The sequence below is a fragment of the Homalodisca vitripennis genome, unplaced genomic scaffold (assembly GCF_021130785.1).
Source record: "Homalodisca vitripennis isolate AUS2020 unplaced genomic scaffold, UT_GWSS_2.1 ScUCBcl_6042;HRSCAF=13070, whole genome shotgun sequence".
Classification (NCBI taxonomy): Eukaryota; Metazoa; Arthropoda; class Insecta; order Hemiptera; family Cicadellidae; genus Homalodisca; species Homalodisca vitripennis.
Genome location: NW_025782151.1, coordinates 528 through 21,251, shown reverse-complemented (window position 1 = coordinate 21,251; position 20,724 = coordinate 528). Strand labels below are relative to the sequence as shown.

Below are 20,724 nucleotides of genomic sequence, written 5' to 3'. Positions count from 1 at the left end.
TATAACATTATGAATATATTCACAGAACCCTATAACCCTGTGATATTTATGTGTTCATGACTAAATTTGTTATAATTTGCCTATTATGAAATTGTTGTAGAGGTAATATAACAATAACATGTGGATACTTTTATATTTAAAAAAATATTTTCTAAAATATTTTTTCCCCTTTCTCAGGCTGTTTGCAAAAAGAAAGGTTTTTTTAAAGATTTTAATTCTTATATAAGCATATTCTGTGATTCTTTCCAAGAAAGATGATGTATAATACACTATATTTAAACCATTCTTAAGATATTTTATGAATTGTGAAAAAAAGACTACAAAAGTTACAAAAACAGGTGGACGTTTAGGGAAATATGATGGACGCTCGGAGGGTTAAGGATTCCCACAGGTACTGTTCATCATCATTGTGCTTGTATGTAACAGTTACTCTTTTGGCAACTAAATATGCAGAGTAGAAACCTACACCAAACTGACCAATCATGGATATATCTGCTCCAGCCTGAAGAGCCTCCATGAAAGCTTTGGTACCAGACTTTGCAATGGTTCCAAGATTGTTGACTAGATCCGCTTTGGTCATGCCAATTCCTGTATCAATGATGGTGAGTGTACGATCATTCTTGTCTGCATCTGCTTTTTCTCCTCTTCATCCTCAGGCAACTGAAGGTTTGGAGTTGCCTGAGGATGAGGAGGAGAAAAAGAAGAAAGAAGAAGATAAGGCCAAATATGAAAACTTGTGCAAGGTTATGAAGGACGTATTAGATAATAAGGTAGAGAAAGTAGTTGTTAGTAATAGGTTAGTTGAGTCTCCCTGTTGTATTGTTACTTCCCAATATGGATGGACTGCAAATATGGAGAGAATTATGAAGGCTCAAGCCCTACGAGACACTTCAACTATGGGTTATATGGCTGCTAAAGAAACATCTAGAAATAAAGCCAGACCACCCAGTAATGGATACTCTAAGACAAAAAGTAGTTACCTTCTCTCAAAATAGTTGTTAAGCAGATATTTTTCATTACTTAAAATAAAACAACATTTTTTCTCAACGTTCTCATTCGTTTGGCCATAGAGAATGTGTGACTGTGTTTGCAACACGAATTAAATGATTATTTTTATTTTAATGAATAATTTAATATTATTTGGAGCCAACACATGTTCGCAATCGAACCCATCTTGGTATAAATTAAAACTCACAGGTCAAATAATCAATTTTGGGTTAGAATTTTTAATTGGTACCACTGTATACATTACTTAATGTAAAAACATGTTCTATTTAGATATTAAATCACAAAGTTGATCAACAGGCAGTTCTTAAACCACTAAATCTAATTACGATGTGAAAGAAAACACCGTAAAAAAATTTTTGTGTACGGAAATTATTCATCTGGTTATACTCTAAATTGACACATATTCCCATCAAACCACTAACTATAAACCACTCTTGTCAGGTAAGAATCTGAGCATTACTATTTATTTTCCTTAAATAAACTCCTTAAAATTGGTTAAACTTCAGCGAGAGCGATACAGTGTAAAAACCAAAAGTAATAGTATAGGAGAACATCGATGGATACCAAACTTATAATATGTCAGAGTGACCAATTTATACGTGTGTCTAGGTACTTAACAAGAGATCTAGAAATTAGTCCACCAATTATCTAATGCTTAATTAATATTTTTAATTCTAGACTAGTATTAACCACTAGGAAAATGGACTCTGTTTTTTCCAGCATAAACTAATATATTTGTATTATTCTAATCTATCATGGTAAGTAAGACATTATTGTCAGACGTAGGTTCATATTTAAGGTGATGCTTAAATGATGAGTTAGATAGCAAATTTAAAAATAATGTTCATCGGTTAACACATAACAATAACAACGTTTAATAGCATAATTTATTATATTTTGATGTTTATACAATGTTACTTTTATCAAAGACTGACAGACACCGCATATTTCACCCTCCGACTGTCCCCACTATGCGATTAGAAGATGCTAAGAGCCTAAAATCTTGGGTTTCCTGGTCTAAGAAAGAACGCTACTGCTGTTAAGGTCTAAAGGGCAAAGGTAATTCTTATTCCCTGTGTGTCTGTCCACCTGTCATCACTCTTCATAGCAAGATCCTGGAGACTTGAAACGTCTTCTTGAATAGGCTGTGAGCTTCTACATACCAGGACTTGTGAAGTTGTGAATTTAATTCTTATAAATACTGCCTCTCAATAAGCCAAGTCTCAATCTCTTAAAAGACTCTGATGAACTTAAATTTTGAGGTTTTACAAACAAATAAAGTCTACAAAAGTTTAATTTCTTCCAAAGGGTGAAGATAAATATAGGATAAATGTAGATGTTCTAACCATGTTTTTACACGAGGAAGATAATCCTATAGTACAAAAATACTAGGGTACTAAATTCCTCAAATTATTTTATTCCAATTTATATAATTTTATATATAATATCACATGATTTAGGTTATCCGATTACTCTCAAATTTCAAATGTGCATAAAATAGCCGTATAAAATCGCATCACGTGACAAAGTAGTGGAAGCGTTATTAAACCCAACGTAACCAAAACCACTGCATTAAAGTCTTTGGTAAATTTTGTCTCATGGGTTTTTCTTAACCCATCATCTCATGTGTCTAACAGAATGTACATATTTATAAATGCTTTATAAACCAACCTGTTTGAACCGAAGTTCATTAAATTTTTGCATTTTCAAACATTCGTATTACTTTTTATAACTCTTACAATGCCTCAAACAACTAGCATAGCATTTACTCTTATAGTAACCTACAATCATTAAGTAGTTTACTTAAGAGGGTGCTATCAGTTCAAACTTCAAATTAATACCACTCTAAGGTACCTTTCCCTGAAGATCGGCAAAACAGAAATATTAGTGGTTACTCCAAGAGGAATTACAGGAATTCAAAGTATGATATTTAGATAATGTTGTAACAAGTCTCAAATAAAAAAATTCTTAGATTCTTTAATAACTAAATGAGTTCAATATTCATAAAGTGATATAAATAATTTTATTTTTGAAAATGGGAAATTACACGTATATTTATGGCCATTTTAATTTAATTTGGTCAGTATTTTTTATCCCATAGTTGGTTTTGCCTTGTTTCCCGAGGAAGACGTTATATGTACGTACACAGGTCTGAAATCCTACTTCGGTCGAAAGACAACTAAGACAGGTCTTATAAAAAGCTGCATATTTTTAGTAAATGTTATATAGTAATTTTCCCTTTAATAATTGGTTTTACAGTACTGATTCCGCACTGCATATTTGATGTTTGTTGGCATGCTCAATAAAAATAGTACATTAATACTAAAAGTTATTTTTCATATCTGATTATTTTATTATTCTGTGCTCAGCAGCAGTTTGCGAGATAAGGTTCACGTAAGATGTCTTTTTTACTATCCAACTTACTGTATCATTTCACAGTATAACGTAGAAAAATCTAAAATAGTAGATAAATTAATAAAAAATGGATTTACTGGCATAAAATCAAACTAAACAAGTAGAATAATTTTAACAGACTCTTTCAATTAAGATTGCAACTTTGGGGGACAAAATGGGAGACTAGTAGCTTGGAGGGATTTTTAGAATCTGTATTACATAATTACATGTATTAAAAATGACATTGTATTAAAAATTGACATAAAATAATATGTAATTGCATATATTAACAAGACATGGCAGCAATTATAAACATAAACAAAGCCTTAGTAACTATTTTTTATAGCGTTAAGAGTAAAAATTAAAACTTTTATTAAAAACTAGTAGATAGCGTCAAAGTGAAGAACTGTACAATTACTGTTTACCACCTCAAGGTGCAGCGCTGTCATTTCAGACTTTTTATTGGCTGTGAATCACTGGTGTAGTGACTCAAGGGTAATAAAAATAACAATATGAGGATTTTATTTGATTCGGAAGCGAGTTCTCAGAAGGAAGTAAGAATCTTGTACTTATGTGTAGTATTTTACAAATAGCAGGGTATTGTTGACTTAAATTTCTAATACGAATTAAAAATAGATCCTTTATTATTAATAATTCGTTTGCATTTTTATGGATTCAGTTCATCTGAATTGCGTTGTCTCACTAACATTTGCAATATCAACTTACATCAACATACAAAATACTACTAGAGAAACATTAATTTCACAGGAAATTTACTTTTATAAAGCTCTGCAACTCGTTAATGAAAGAAGTAAATGAAACGTATTGAAATCTTAATCTTGGCCGTGTAAGCTATAGATAATGAAAACAGGTGAAATGAGTTGGAGAGATGAAAAATTACTCGGGAAAAACACGAACGGGCGAGTAATTCAAGCGCGGAGAGCTGATGGCTTAATTTTCCGTGCAAAAAACTGTGCAGTCATCAGAACTGTTAGCTTTATCTCTGAGTTTTCTGCTGTTCAAAAGAAGTTAAACTTAGAAAATATCCGCGCGATCTTTTATTTACGTTTGGGATTTTTATCGTTGCAATTCGTAAGAAATGTTATAGTTTACTTTTGACAATTTAACTATACTGTGGTCTTCCACTGTGTTAAATGGAAGCAATGCCATTATATTTAAATTTAATGGTTAATTTGCTGAGCTTTAGCGAAGTCTATTCCACCAGGGGCTGGATTTAACTTTCTGCCTGTGTATCTGTTTCTCTTGTTTAACTGTCGCACGATATCTCAACATCAGAGAGTTAGATGATGTTAAATGGGGTTTGCATAACTTTCATTGAATACTTTTACATTGATCTTTGGGTTTAAAATGATGGCACCGAAATACACAGAGTAAATGAATTTGTAACCACATTGAACAAATTATATTACACACGACGCCGCGACGTACGGTCAGAAATCACACAATAGAATGTTACTTTAATACCTTCTTAAATATCTAAAATATATGTATTTTGAGGAAATGACTATTATTATTGCATTTGTGAATATAAACCCTTTGAGCCTAATCAAAACCAATATAGATAATAATTTAAATATTAAACACACGGTCGTAAAATTTAACAAATTATTTTAAATAGTACTAGTAATTAAGTTGGATTCTTACAGAATTAGCTATTGGTATTCTAATATAAAAAAAATTTAATAATGTATTTTTTTAAGTGATAACGTTTGCTTATAATATATTAAAAATATTGCCAATTTATCGACAGTAAACTATGCTGTTATATGATAAAAACAATAATAAGTTCCAAATGTGAATGTATTTTTAAGAGAGAGCAATAAATCTAGAAGTAAAACTGTCTAAGTCGCATGATCTGTGCACTGTCTCAAATACGGAGCTGGGAAAATGTATTAATCATCAGCATCAGCTTGTATAAACTTTAATACTCTTATACTGCTTGTTTTATTTCTGACTTATTTCATTTTTGTAATACTGCAAATGAAAAGTTACTCTCCATACAGGTAACTTTATAAATTTGATGGCATTCAACAATGGTCTCTAAAAAATTTAACTATGTTATTTTGAAAATGAGGACAATTTATTCTTATAGTATATAATATGAAAATATAAAAATTACATTTAACGAAATATATGTAAAAACTCATGTTGTAAAACTGTTTAATTATATATTTATTTGATAAGTGGACATTAATTTTTTATTAGTGTAATAAAAAATTAATTTATTTCAATTCCGTAGATTGTTACTTTAATAAAAAAAATGTAATCTTTACCTCTTTCAATGAAAATATTTAAAATTCAGTAAACGAAACTTGTTAGACTACTTAAAACGCTTTAGTAATTTTCGTAGTTTAGTCCGTGTTTACTATTCTAGTCCAGCACCTTGATTGTTCAGAATTGTAATAAACGAAAACACTGAAATTCGCTATTGAGTTTTATATTTAATAAGGACTTTTATTTCATTTATAGTGCTATAATTGAGTACTAGATCCTTTCTTACAACAATTTAGACCAGCAGACTGCCCAGTCGAATTTAAAGTTATAAACAGAGAGATGCATTATTCTTGACAAAACACTCATTCTATTTATTCATGAAACAGAAGTTTAATTATTGTTAGTTACAGTTATTAATGTTAAATATTTTAAGTTGACAATGTAATATGACTCTTTATCTCTTTTACTTATTACTTCAATTAGATATTTTGTATCCATTTCTAAATACGAAGAGGACTCTGGTGTAGGTTTTAGAAAACCAACCGAACAAATAAAATTGTATAGACTATATTTTCCTGCAAAAACTGTATAGCACTGTGTTTAAAGTTATTGATTTTTAACAATTAAACATGAATTAGTAAGGCAATGCTAATTTACCCAGCTAGTACACATTAGTTGTAACTAGTTTTCAATATTTTGCCTTCTAAAACGCTAAAGATATTGCTTTAAACAATAAGTGAGGAATTAGTTTCTCACAAACAGGTGTATATTCTTTATGACCTACGTAAAAGAGTTACAAAATCTACATTTATTTTGGAACGAATAATATTATTGATCACCTATTCTCCTTGGACTCTATTGTCACAGAGAGGGTTAATAACAGCTACAAACTAAGGTTAATAACTTCCCTAGAAGAAAAGTGAACGGAAATTTTTTTAAATGTACAATCTTTTCAAAATGCAAAAAGAAATCGAATTAAATAATCAACCAATGTAATAATTCTCCCTAAAACTAGGATTTAAAATGCTCTGCGTAGTAAGAGGGGAAATCGTGATGTGTAAATGTTAAAATTACTCAGCCATGTGAGTCCTTGTCCTGGTCCTGCCTCTGACCATCACATCGTGTTACTTGTAGTACTTCTCTGATTGCTATGAGTTACATGACTATTAAAACATGTGTGATAAAATTAAGATTTTACTTTTATACCATTGTACCTGTACGTGTTTTGGCACGATTAAAGCAAAATTTTGGCTATTGAGATATAGATAAACTTGCCTAAGCACTTTAATGATGAAAACCCAAAGTCTGAAGATACTGTAAAGAAACGAAGAGACCGAAAAACGTTTACGTAAAAAGCCTATTGTTCTTACAAACCAAAACACTTGCTAAAACAGCAAGCTAAATATCTACTAGTGTTGAGGCAGTAACTAGTAATGTTAAAAACAAGGGTAGTTTAACTTCAACAGGCAAAAGATTTATATGACCCCTTTAAATACATGGTTATTCCTTTCTTAAAATGTGGAATACGCTTACTAGCAAACAAATGCCTCCTAATACCAGTTGGTTAAGTTACATTAGGTTGAATGTAACAATGTGAAGAAGATATAGAAACACTGTGAGGGCTCTGCACGTGCATATAATTTCTGCTCCAATGACGTTATTACTTTCCTCATTTTAATTTATTATATTTACATGATTTTAAGTAAATACCGTATCTGATGTTTAGCCTGTAATCTAAAGAATTAACAATAGTTATATTATTGTCTGACATATTATGTTGTACACAGTCAATGTAAAAAACTATTTTATTTTTATTTAGTAATGAAACATAACCACATAAATTCCTAAAAATTCCAAATTCATATATTAATTACAGGCTAAGGATGCTTAAAGCATAATGTATAAGAACAAAATCTCTCTAATAATACTTATGCTTTTTAAAATTACACACTCATATGTAAAACCATGTGTGAATGCAACGAAAATTAAAGTTAGTAAATTCACTGACCAATTAAGTAATAATTAATTCTTTTAATTTATTCATAAAAATAAACTCATTTTCATGGAAAACGTTCTGAAAATAGAAATTTTCTCAGTAATGTATTTAAAATAATGTTCCACCCTAGCCACAAAAATACCTGTGAAAACTATACGAAACTACATAACGTATAATTATTTAAAACATGTTCACCAAGATCCTCCACAGCGGTATATTATATTTTATTGTGAAATAAACCTATTTTTATAGGGACATTAAGTCTATATTAAGGTGATAGGGTAATCTAACTAATTAATTAATTTAACTTAATTAATTATCATTCACGAATTTAAACTTTTTTGCCAATATTTACCTTAATATAACATGCCAAAGATGTCCTTAAGAATCTATAAGACAACAATTCTCTTAGTAGTCTTAACGCTTGTTATCAATTACGTATGAACGGGTCACAAAACATTTGCGCGTATATCTAACTTAAAGATATTTTTAACCCGATTATTTTTGAGCACTTATGGTATAGAGGAATTATTTACAGCTAAAATTAAAGTTATTCCTATTAAACAAAAAAACAACGATCGTAAATTTTTGGATTATTATTCTTTTCACAAAACAAGAAATAAACTCATTTAAAACACTTAAAGACTCAAGTTCAATTAATTGTAAACGTGTTTTTCATTGCATGTGAACTGTTCTACAAATTTTTGCTCTTTTAGTGTCAAGAAAAGTTTTATTATACTAAAACTACCTGTAAATAATAAAAGTAAACCATCTATAAGTTTCTGGTCTTGGCACTGGTTATCGTAGTCCTGGTGGAGATTCTCGAACTAGCGTGTTGAATATAAAATTTAAATAAGAAAAAATCCTGGTCTATGTCAAAACTTCTGACCTTCAAATTTTGTCTTTCGTGATGCTTCACTGATAATGTGAGAGTTAGCGACTTTCGTAAACAAAATTTTAGAATTTATAGAAAGAAATTGCAATACATGTCCTTTGTTGTTTCCATGGATAATAAATATTGTTACACTTGTTTACGTTATTATGACTACTACTGGCATTAAACCAAGTCTTTTCATCTTATAACCAATACACAACACATTACAAAATTAACACTGGCTTGAGAAAACCATTATCACAATGATCCTTGATCAGACATTCGTTAAGAATGATAATTGAAGAGTTATCTAAACTGAAATCAATTACTCCACTAGCTTGTTGTAGTTATGTTGTATTAAGTAGTTTAAAATAGTCAATATGGTATAGTTTGCCTATATTTCTTGTACCTCTACTAATATTTTGTGTATGTTCAAAGTTTAAATAACTTATTGTCTTTTTTTCGCATCGCAGGTTTAGTAGTTGGGTTTCTTCTGTAGTATCATACTGTGATGAAATGTTTACAGTAGTTAATGGCTATCGTTAAAGATAAAAATCTATGTTATTAGTTTTCAAGTACCTGCAGTTATATTTCTACTCAATTTAATAATTTGTTCCTAGAAGGAACATATATAGAACGGCAGGACACATTCTTTTTCAGTTTTTTATTCGTGTTTTGTAATTTTTTGTTTAGTTTTTTTTCTATTTTGATAATTAAATAATATATCCTATACAGTATGTGGACGTATGCTCTCTCTATCCTTTTGTTAATAAATTTAAAATGTACGTAAAAGCTACAATCTGAAAAATCATTTTTTTTTGTAAATAAACAAATTAGCAATACCGTAAACGGTCCATATCGATAAAGATTCCAGGCTAATAAGTCTTACAGTAATATATTGACACATACAACCATAATCTAATAAGGGAACAAATCTTCAGTATAGGGTTATTCAAATGTTTATACGGTAAGTACTCATATTAGTGTATAATCCAATAACATGTATTTTGTTAAATTTTTGGTACTACACATGACTAATTAAAAGCGATATTTCAAGTTAGAGGTACTGTTTTCAGAGCATAAATGATTGTACACCGCTTGACACTATAGGTTTTGGGTACAGAGAGGATGAAATACAGCACAAAAACACAGGTTTCTTTACAAAACTTACCATAGAATGCTACAACTATATTAGAAACTCAAGAAAAAAAATCCGTATAACATGGTAAATGCTCTGGTACTTTGTGATGTATAAATATTCGTTAAAACTAAGACCTAAACTGTTTTAGGTAACAATTGATATTGAAATCGTAAACTGTGATTTTTTAAGTAATGAAATTACCTTCATCCATGTAAGTCCTGGTCCTGGTCGTGCTTCTGGCTATCAAATAGTGTTCCTGACGCAAACTTCCGTGACTAGTTGTGAGTTGGACGAAGATTAAAAACAGTGCGACATTTCACTTTCAAATTATTAACAAAAACATTAAATTATATACCTAAGTTGTTTCCATGGATATTAAATAATATGGTATGCAACCTGCTACGTGGTTTTACACCTGCTTTTTTTATATTAGTAACGTCACGACTACTACTAATATTAAACCCATTTCTTGTTACGCCAACACAAACATTCTAAGAAGGCAAACGTTTAAATAAAACACTACAGCATAAGTTATAATATAATTTTTCTCTGCCTCCAAATACGTGCTACATTAATATTTATCATCATATTATTAAAGATTTTAGAAATAATAAATTATAAGAACGCAACTTAAAAGCACGCCCGTGCGTGTGTGTACGATTAGACTAACGTGCAATATATTGTTCATGGTGAGCCATCAGCAATTACCGGGACTTAAATACTCAAATAAAATTTTTATTATAGTGGATACTGCTTTCCGTTTCACACGCCAACGCTACACTTTGTATTCTGACAATTCCTCATATTAATAAAACAAATATATTAGAAGATTTTAATTCATTTAAATTTTAAAACAAAAGTTTAAAATTTTGAAACTACAATTAAAAACGGAAACATTGCTTTTAAATACAACATTTTATTAAAGTTTTTTGCATATATAGGTACAATGATACATTAACATTCATACATGATACATCAATTGTAGCCAAATAATGAAATGTTATTTTAATGAATTCCAGCCAAAATTAAAAATTAGAATGAACAGCCATCCCTACAAGAACGGGTTTAAAGCAGCACCAATTTGATTTAGTGTTCTATTAACCATTGTTAACCAATGTTTTGCATGGTCATTTTTGACTAAGTAATAAGCATGGGATTTTTATAATTTTACAATTAATTTATTGATCACTGCCCTTTAATGAATGTCAATTAAAAACATGGGTAAGAGATCCAATATACAAGTATGAAGCATCTTGAACCTAAAATGAGAAAAATATACTACCGACAAAATTGTTTAACGGTAAGAATTTTTTTGTCCTAAAAACAGATTATTAAGGGGTATTTCATATATGTGTATTTAGCGTAGAATACGGCACATAGTATATAATACATTAATACACACGTGTTTCGGCTATATAAATACTTCTGAGGATGACCAACATTTATTGCCTTGGGGTGTTAAATAAGGAATTCGTTGAGAATTCGTTATCTTATAACAGTCATGAGATGCAATTTAAATTGTATTAGCACATAAATCTTTTGAAGGGATAGACTAATCTATAGCAAGAGAGAAAAACGTCGTTTAAATTCGTTGTATATAAATAATATATAATCATTCAAAAAACTTAAAACAAGCTACTGAGATTAATTTTTTTTATGTATGTAAGTCAAAGATATACAAATATTTTCTTATACTTTAAAGATCACAATAATAAATTGATCAAATTAAAAAAAAGTTGTTTCTACTGTAAATACTTGAAATTATTTATACTGTTTACTAAGTGAAAGAAGTCTACAGAAGGCTAGATCAAGACGAGTTTTAGCGTGCGAAACAGCGTTCCCTTACCGGTAATCGAGCTCGGGCCCTGCAGTTGATAAGCTAACGCAATAATCACTTAGCTACCAGGATGGTTGAAGATGTCTACTCAACACGTTATGGAAACTATTTTTTCAATTGGTGTACTTTACATGTGAAAGTACAGCTATTTAATTTTTCTCACAATAGCAAATGTGAGTCTAGGTGTCTAGGAAGGTTTATTGTTTGAAAGTTACAATGGAGTCCAGTGAGTCATTGAATGTATGAAAATCTACGCCATCAACTGTAGACCAATGAAAGAGATCTCTGGTGTAAATTTAAATAACGCATTTATAGAAGTAAACCCTGTAGATTAAGTTTCTTTGCTAAAGTTTTCTATCGAGTTTATCTTGTAAGTGGTCCCGTAAAATCCACATACGTAGCAGGTTCCATGTACAGCTGCCATCTAACATTGATTGATTGATTTGTGTTTCTTACCAATGCTATTTTGAAATTCTTAAGGGTTTTGTATAAGTTTTTTTGATGAGTTATAGTTTTTGTGTGTAAAGAAATCATAAAATTATTTTATTACACGTTTACGAATAATGCATTTTAAAATTTAAAAACATATTTTGTTTTGTAAATTATAAATATAGTTTATTAAAGTATAATAGGCAATAAGTTAAGTAAATTTTTTACCATCCAAACATTTGTTTTTAAAGACTATAAATATGTTAAGAAGAAAACCGTTTCTCATTTTTCTTATTTTGCACAGTTATGGCACCAAGTGCATGGTTTTAGGAATATTTTACCAATTAGTATTTAACTTTGGTTAAATATTATTTTTACGAAAATATACATTAAGCAAGCTAAAACATTTGAACACCATAAATTATTAAATAAATAATTTTTCTGACAGAGCAGTAACAACACAAGTGATGTAAGGTTATTGTGTGTCGAATGATCTAATGGAGCATTAGATTTATTATCACTGCAATAAATGGGGGAACAATCTTCTTTAACCTTTCAAATTCAACTAAGAATAATGCTAATCCAAATATTTTTGTCATTTAAATTATAATAATAACAAGTATAGTACAAAAATGTTTGTTACAAACACACACTCTAATCACAATTTCGAACTAAACATAGTGTTGACACTGACACGCGTGTGCAGTAACACAAAACACTAACGGCATTGGTCACGTGCGTAGATGCCGTCCAACATAGCGCGCAGGGTGGAATTCCCCCTCCTCTCACAGACACGGATATGGATTAATCAACTGTTTTGTGGAAAAAATAATGTCATACAGTCAATGAGGCACTTTTGAAGAAGCGGAATAATTTAGAATTTGATAAAAAATATTTCATCAGACCCACTATGTTTGTTAGGTGCCATCTAACAAGGGTATCTCTCACGGGTTCGATCAACCATCAACAATTATAACTTTCTGTTTTTATTTTAATTGTTTTTCAAACATATCAGATTTTCTATTGACTAGTGTTATGATTAATAGTCGCTAAACTAGGATGTAAACCACTTTGAGTAACATGATATCGAAAGAGCGGAAGCTGATATTTCTAAATAATAAAAGAAACTTACCCATGTAGGTCCTTGTCCTGGTCCTGCTCCTCCCCATCGCATCCTGTTCCTGGTGGTGGTACTCAGGCATACTGCGAATAGGTACTTTTGAAAAAGGAAGCTGAACTATCAAAACAAATTGAAATACCTCCAACATTTTCCTTGTTGTTTCCATGGAAATCTATAATAATTTAAAAAAGCATTGCTATGAAGTATGTTTGACCTGTTTTTAGTAGCTGAGGACATTTTCATATGCATTACAATAATTGCACGTCTAAAAAATGTAATACAGATCAGATCTTCAGATAATGTGGTACAATATTCATAAAATTTTTCTTTAGTAAATTTGGACACGATGGCCTTACCCACATACTGGTCTTTTTAAAATCTCAGACTCATTAAAAAATAAGATGGCGCCAGAGTCTTGTATACCCTATTAATCAAATGTAATATTCGATGTATATGGTAATAATATATGCTGAAGCATTTCTCGAGAAATCAGTGTTTCCTAGATGCTGGGAGTTCTAGGTGTCAGAGGATAAGATACTCACAAAGGTTCAGAATGTATGCCATTCCACAGCTAAAGATTTAACAGAGAGCTGTCTTACAGTGATTACGATACCCCAGTGTAAATATGGAGGCTTATATAATCATGGAAACAGAAATGAATCTAAAGGCCAATTGGCCCAGAGGTTTAAGTTACATTTTGCAGACATCTCCCCACTCAATAATTTATAATACCATGATGATATTTTTCATGTCAATAATAAACTTGTTTTGTATCCAATAAATCTTGTACCAATTTCTATTGACTCGCAAGTATTAGCTCACTGGCTGGAGGTTTAATACTTTGAATAATTTCGAACCACTCCATCTTAGTAAAATTATACTCTATCTACTATAAAGTTATTACTTATATCTCATAAAATGTTTAATTACTAAACTTACTGTAACACCCTTAACACAAAACCGCTCCTGAGTATCCTCGTGTAAAAGCGCATCATGTGACAAAGTGGTGGCGGAGCGAGTTTGGTAAATGTCACGGTAACCTAGCTCTTCGTTATCACAGTGTCACAGGTTAAACTTGAGGTTTTAAATTAGTCCAACTTAAAATATGTTATATAGTTTTTGTTTTCAAAATCATTATTTATGTAAATGTCGACGTGGTATAACATTAGCTCAAATAATTAATTATTCGGTCATAGCAAAGGAGGTGAGGGCTAATTTGTATTGTTTACGTACACAATCTGATTAGTATTAAAATTGAAAGTGACATTTCCTCTAAGAAAGAACTCGAACAATATCTTCACTAGTTCTGATGGAGGCCAAAATGGGAGAGTATAACAAGGGTTTAAAACATGAAATAGTTATTTTTTACACTTTATATGTTTTGGTTTAACACGTTTAAAATCAACATTAAGACAGAAAATAAATGTTATATTCCCACCAGCTAACCACATACGATAGAAGTATTTAATTTATTAATGTAGTTTTCTGACGGTTATTCTATGTTTTATGTATCTGATGGTCGGATTAAAATGTATCAAACCAGAAGAAATACAGTACACCTGAACTCACACCAAACATGAAATTTTTTCTTAAAACAGGTTATGTGTGTAAATAATGTAAGTTGGATGTTACCTGTGTGTGTGTGTGTGTGTGTGTGTGTGTGTGTGTAGGATAACCGGAATTCCGATTACAAGGAAGGGATATTGAATTTTTTATAATAATAATAATTTCCTTCAATGTATCAACCTACATCGTGATCTAACTTATTTGAAAAGAAATGCGATTAAATCACTAAAACACAATTTTATAAATGTATCGATAGAGACATAACTATACCGTAATTCCGATACAATTATGCTTCAGTTGAATACAGTATGGAATATGAATAAACCTCACTTTATGATACTATATAAACTCATGATACTTTTGTGTAACTACTTTTCTTATTATGACCATGGTATTCAACTAAACAGTTACATCTCTTTTGCTATTATAATGGAAATATAAACAGTATTTTCTTACAATAAAATTTAAAATGCTATTTAATTTTAAATATTTTAATTTTTGTCTCACGTATAATGTATAATTTATTGCCTATACAGGATATATATTTATCCTATATGGAATTATCGGGTAAACACATCTTTATTTGAATAAAAATTAGACTTGTTATCTCTTGCGTACACGTATGAAATCATAGTGGTTTTTGACTGATTTCATAGTATATGTTTACAAATAATATATATGTTAGATGTAAAAATAATTTGATGTATTCAATGTGGATACTGGCTTTTTCTCCTATACACTGTGACAACTGTCACAGACTTGACTATTGAATCTGTAGACATGTTAGTCTAAAGAGATCCAAAAATTTCGGCAGCAAGAACCTCAAAACGAACTTTTTGCGCCATTTGCACATCTAAGACCCCTAGACTACAAAATAGAGTGCGATATAGGTCATTAGATGTATTAGAATTATCTCATTAACTACATATTAGAATGCCCTACCATGTTTAAGACCCAATCCCAAACCGCGTTGGAGCTACCAAATTTTCTAGTATTTTAAAGTAGCCATGGTGTAAAAGATGGATTCAACGTTAATGTTAAGTTTAGCTACAGTTAAGTGCAGCCTCTGAAATCTGTGTCCTGTAATGTTTATTTTGAAGAGATCCAAAAAAAAATCGGCGACGAAGAAGCTCAAAACAAACAGTCTGCATCAGTTTAAGACGCTGCACTAAAGGGAAGGTGAACTGGAGCTGAATGCTATACAAAGGATCTTAACTTGATCGTAGTCTTGTAAAAGCGTATCATGTGAAAAAGTAGTTGTGATGGAGTGGAGTTTTTAAAAGCCAAGTTAGCTAAGCGCTTAATTTTAAAACTTCAGAAAAGCTCTTGAAGGTTCGTTTATTATTTTTGTAAGGCCATCACGTTCTCTTTTTAAATTTATAATAAACTAATTAATGTTAAATACAATACCTCCCATGAATAAACTATTCCTATATTAATCGATCATTACGAGTCCTACTCTTAAACACGTCTGAAATAATAGACTTAATTTCTAACATAAAAATTACAAATTGCCAATTATAAAGTGCAAGTACAAATTTAAAATTTTTACATCTTGAAAATATAAGATAAAGTAGTTTAATTACAGTGGAAACCTAATTTAATTTGCATATTTATCCAATTTAGCTCCTTCCCTTGAAATAATTTTAATTGCTGCAGTCATTAAATATGGCCCTCTGCAGATTTTGCAGAAGGAAGTTCATCATTAAAAATCTCGCAGACGTCAGTTCAAGCGTATCGTTAACCTGTGAACCGTGGCTCATCTGAGTGCGGTATTACGGGCCATTTATTTCAACGACTAAAATGTTTTATTGAAATTCCTTCAAAATTGAATTTTAATATTATTTATAGTTTTATTAACATATAAAACGAACCATCTATAAAAAACGGTGGTGCTTTGAATTACCTATGATTCCCGAAATTATTTTTAAAAGGGATATATTAAATTTTTAGGAAAATGTTAGTATAATTACTATTGCAATTAACGCTTTTAAGGTTTTATAATTGATTTTTTGGGTAATTTTTTCACATGAAATCTAAAACAATGAGATAATTACATTTTTTGATGATGCCTTAAGGATCTACGCGTATTTCAGGGAAATTCCGTAAACTTTGTAATCATGTCCAAATATAAAACTAGAGTTAAATATGTTAAATTTTTTAGAGTAAATTGGTTAAAAGTTAAGGGAACTGAAATTTAACTCTAATATGGTTTTAGAATATCACTAGATATCAACAAAAATTCCTCGAGACATTAATGTGTTATCTATAAAAAAACAAAAATAGCATTGCCTCCAGTATTCTGTCATTTACTTACTTTAAAAATGTCATGTCGTCATCTTTTTCAGTTTTTATTTGACCTGAGAATTACTAGAATTATGAGAAAAGCTATCAAGTAATCTTTTAGCGCTTCTTATAAAATTATCTGGCATCACAGTCTGTGAAATACAAAGTAAATTTTTACTGCCGTCAGGAATGTTATATTAAAGATCTATATGTACATTTTTACATAAAAATTATTTCATCCCCGAAAAAAACCAGATACTGAACATTTTCAATTATTTATTTTAATATTTTTTACTGCTTTCTTTAGGAATAAATTAACACACTCGCGCAAAATTATTGGGCTGAACGTTAGTGAAGCATATAATTGTGGTGGTTTGATATATTTATGTTTTGCATATCTCTACGCAGGACATTTATAAGGCAAATTTAAATATCGAATTTAAATTTTTTTATTCAACTTTAACATGGACCAGTTTGAGATGCATGGAGAAGACGACGTTTGGTTTGGCGTATTCCTAACTTTTTATACTTAAGATTAAAAAAAGACATTGCAATATTTATGGTCAACCTGCAATATCAAGGGTTTTAAAACGTCCCTCTTTGAATAGTAAAGTAATTTTGTTAATTATTTATTGAATTTTCCTAGTAATTATAATTGGACCTACTTTTCCCATTATTTGTATATGGAACTCAGGTCGCTGCTTTTTTATAAAACATTGTAATCACAGTCTCAAAATAACACATAAGTTTGTATTTGTATAAATTTTATAGCTTGTAGACATAAATAACTGTGAATAAACACGAATTTTATAACAGTAAACTAAATTATAACTCTTGTATCAATTACTCATAATGTTGTGGCTAGTGTTACGTTTTAATTATTCGTTTATTTCAGTAAAGTTTTAGTAGGGGTTTAATAGGTTGAATTAACAATGTGTTTATTGTGTTTTAATCATATCCAATGTTTAGTGTGAATTAATAGGTAAATTCTTAGCATTTAGTTGTTAATGTTAATGATTCAGACCATGTTACTAATTTACAAATTATATTTCTACGCAATTTTATAATTTATTCTGAAAAGCATATATCTTAGGGTTGGAGACATCCTTTTTGTCTTTATTTTTTTTGGAATATTTTTTTCTTTTTCGATGTTAAATGATCGACATTTTCAACAATCTAAAGCAGTAGTACAATATATAACAGACGTGTAACAACTTAATACAATGTTTGCAAAGGTTTTTCCATTTAAAGGCCTACAGAAATTTTCATAAGCATAAAATGACATAATACTGAGTGTACTCGTGGAGATAAAGCTAACAATTCTGCTGGGCCGGGCAGTGTGTCAGGAGAAATTAAACAATCAGCTCTCTACCGCTCGATTACTCTCTCAGCCCGGGTTCTCACTGAGTAATGCTTCATCTCTCTAACTCAATAAACCGACTCGGTTTTACTCGCTGGCTAAAGTAATTACGCAAAGAAAACGACTCCACAGGGAATTAGAGAAAGAAGTATGCTAATTTTCTAAAATTTACCTTTTTAGAGAAAAATAGTAAATTAATAAACCTGTGAATCTAAAATATAGAGACTTAATAAAAACGGTAAACAAATATCACGAGTGTAGAAAAGCAGGAAATATTTAAGGATTTAATACTAAACAAACGATGATCCTTTTATACCAATTCATTTAAAATTACCGTATAAGTTTTACTAAAAGAACTACATTAAATAATATAAAAATATTGAGAAAAATATTTCAAAATAAGTTTTTTATACTTCTCTTGGGATGGCAGGATAATTATGACCCATCTCGGATTAATATAATACAAAATCCGGCAATAAATATGCTTATAATATTATGTTTATTGGTAAAAGTAATGATGCATTATTGTTTATTACTGCCAATGGAATCATAAAGTTCATAGCTTTTTAATATAAAAATAGTCAACTAAATAATGTGCCATTTTTTAATCCAAGACAATACATACGAGTAATATTTCTGTGTTGCACCAAAGTAACAAAGTTTAAGGTAAGCATGTTCACAGACATGGCACGTCCTAAAATAAAGTACTGAGTAAATAGACATGGACAAAAAATATAATATTTTCAAAATAAACATGTCCTGTATTACACAAAACGAAAGGTCATAAAGGTGCATCTTCTATGACGCTTAGCCTAATTTCAATGGTTAGGACATGAACCATCATATAAATTCTTTTCTATGTAGAAATTTTCATGCAAGGCTTTATACCAGTTTTCTGGTAGGCAAGTGAGGATACCCTAACGTAAGAGTGCGATAAAGTTATATATTGACAACAAAGTTTAACATTGACTACAATATACTATACTTTATATTTTTACTTTCACTCATAAAAGTGTTACTTGTTAAAATCTTATTTGATAGTATTTGGCTGCTTACACATTTATTTATACAACTATTTTATAGTTTCTATCATGGCTAAACTAAAGGTACTTTGCAAAAATATTCAGTGACGCTCATCCCAAATCCCATCAGTTATAATGCACTAATAACAAACACAGTGTTACTTAAATATAAATTAAGTTTCATGCAATTTTAAAATACTAGAGGTCGGTTCGTTTTCAGGATAAATATTGCAGACTAACAAACATAAGTAACACGGGCATCACCGATAATTACAAGTTAAGGACTAAAATTAATTTAAAGAATCAAATGTCAAAAATATTGTCTGTAAACATTACATTAATTTAACAACACAGACTATACAAAACTAAAAATAATCTTAGAGAAAATATAAATTTAATGTTCTTTATGCGAGTTTCTGCATGTTGTTGAAGTAGATAATTCTCAATGACATTGACGAATACAATGTTTTTGATAATTAGCAATCAAATCTGATATGAACCTTAAAGTCCAGTGGAAGACAATAATATGTATTTAATATAGTGTTTTTTTTTCTACGAATTTAAAAGAATGCATCCACATCCTCAGTTTCCAATACGAAATGTTTCGAGGCTCTTTAAAAATCTAGTTTGCAATGTACACTATTTTAATTCAAAGTTAATTGGGTTTTACAGTTCCATGTATAAATTAAAGATTATTGTGTAACAAAATTATGGTACTCGGTCCATTAATAAGAGAAAATATTGAATAGCAATTTATAAATAGCATTTATTATGATTAAAAGTAAAATGAACATGTAACAATCAGAGCCTTAGTTGCACCGGTATCTGGGTATAAACTGCAAAACCTATAAGTTTAGATGGCTCGGCACTTCTTAACAACTATATTAATGGTTCCCATCTGATTTTGCAGTAGATTGACTTTCCTGACAGGGTGTGATGAAAATTATATCCCGATGAACAATTTTTGTAAAAAAAAAATTTTACCCAGTAGAACCCGGGCATTATTTCCAAATATATAATTTTTCATTTACTTTCTTAAGAGTAAAATTATCATTAATAGTGTAAATTAAACTACATAGAGACATAAGAATCTAAGAAGTTGTTTCTATAACTGTATAACTTCAATTAGCGATTTCAATCGGCTGTTGTAAAGTGGAAGAGAGCTCCTGGTGGTAATGTCATCATCTAATTGAATAGAGTAAAATATAAAGACCATAATTCTCCTCAAATCTGTACAAAACCGTATTTAGAAATCATTCAGATTAAGCAAATTAACGCAATACGTTATGAATTTAAATCCTAAATGAGCTAACATTTACTAATTTTAAAATTATTTTCAATATTGAAAATAGTATAAAATGCCTGAAAGATTTCTCTCAGACACATTTAAGTAAGTAATTCTCTTGGTAATCTTTACACCTTTATATAAAATATGTGAGAATGGATATTAAAACCT

The 20,724-nt window shown here is 30.0% G+C and overlaps 2 protein-coding genes across 2 annotated transcripts; one reads left to right on the top strand and one right to left on the bottom strand.

Moving 5' to 3' along the window:
• Window positions 1-346: 346 nt before the first annotated feature.
• On the bottom strand, window positions 347-646 carry LOC124373618 (heat shock protein 83-like; the record flags this gene model as incomplete). The annotated part of the gene is made up of 1 exon (XM_046831971.1): window positions 347-646. A coding segment is annotated over one exon (300 nt), but the record flags the coding sequence as incomplete, so codon positions are not given.
• A 1-nt stretch (window position 647) lies between these two features.
• LOC124373619 (heat shock protein 83-like) lies at window positions 648-1,002 on the top strand (the record flags this gene model as incomplete). The annotated part of the gene is given in 2 exon segments (XM_046831972.1): window positions 648-914; window positions 916-1,002. Coding segments are annotated over 2 exon segments (354 nt in total), but the record flags the coding sequence as incomplete, so codon positions are not given.
• Window positions 1,003-20,724: the final 19,722 nt, after the last annotated feature.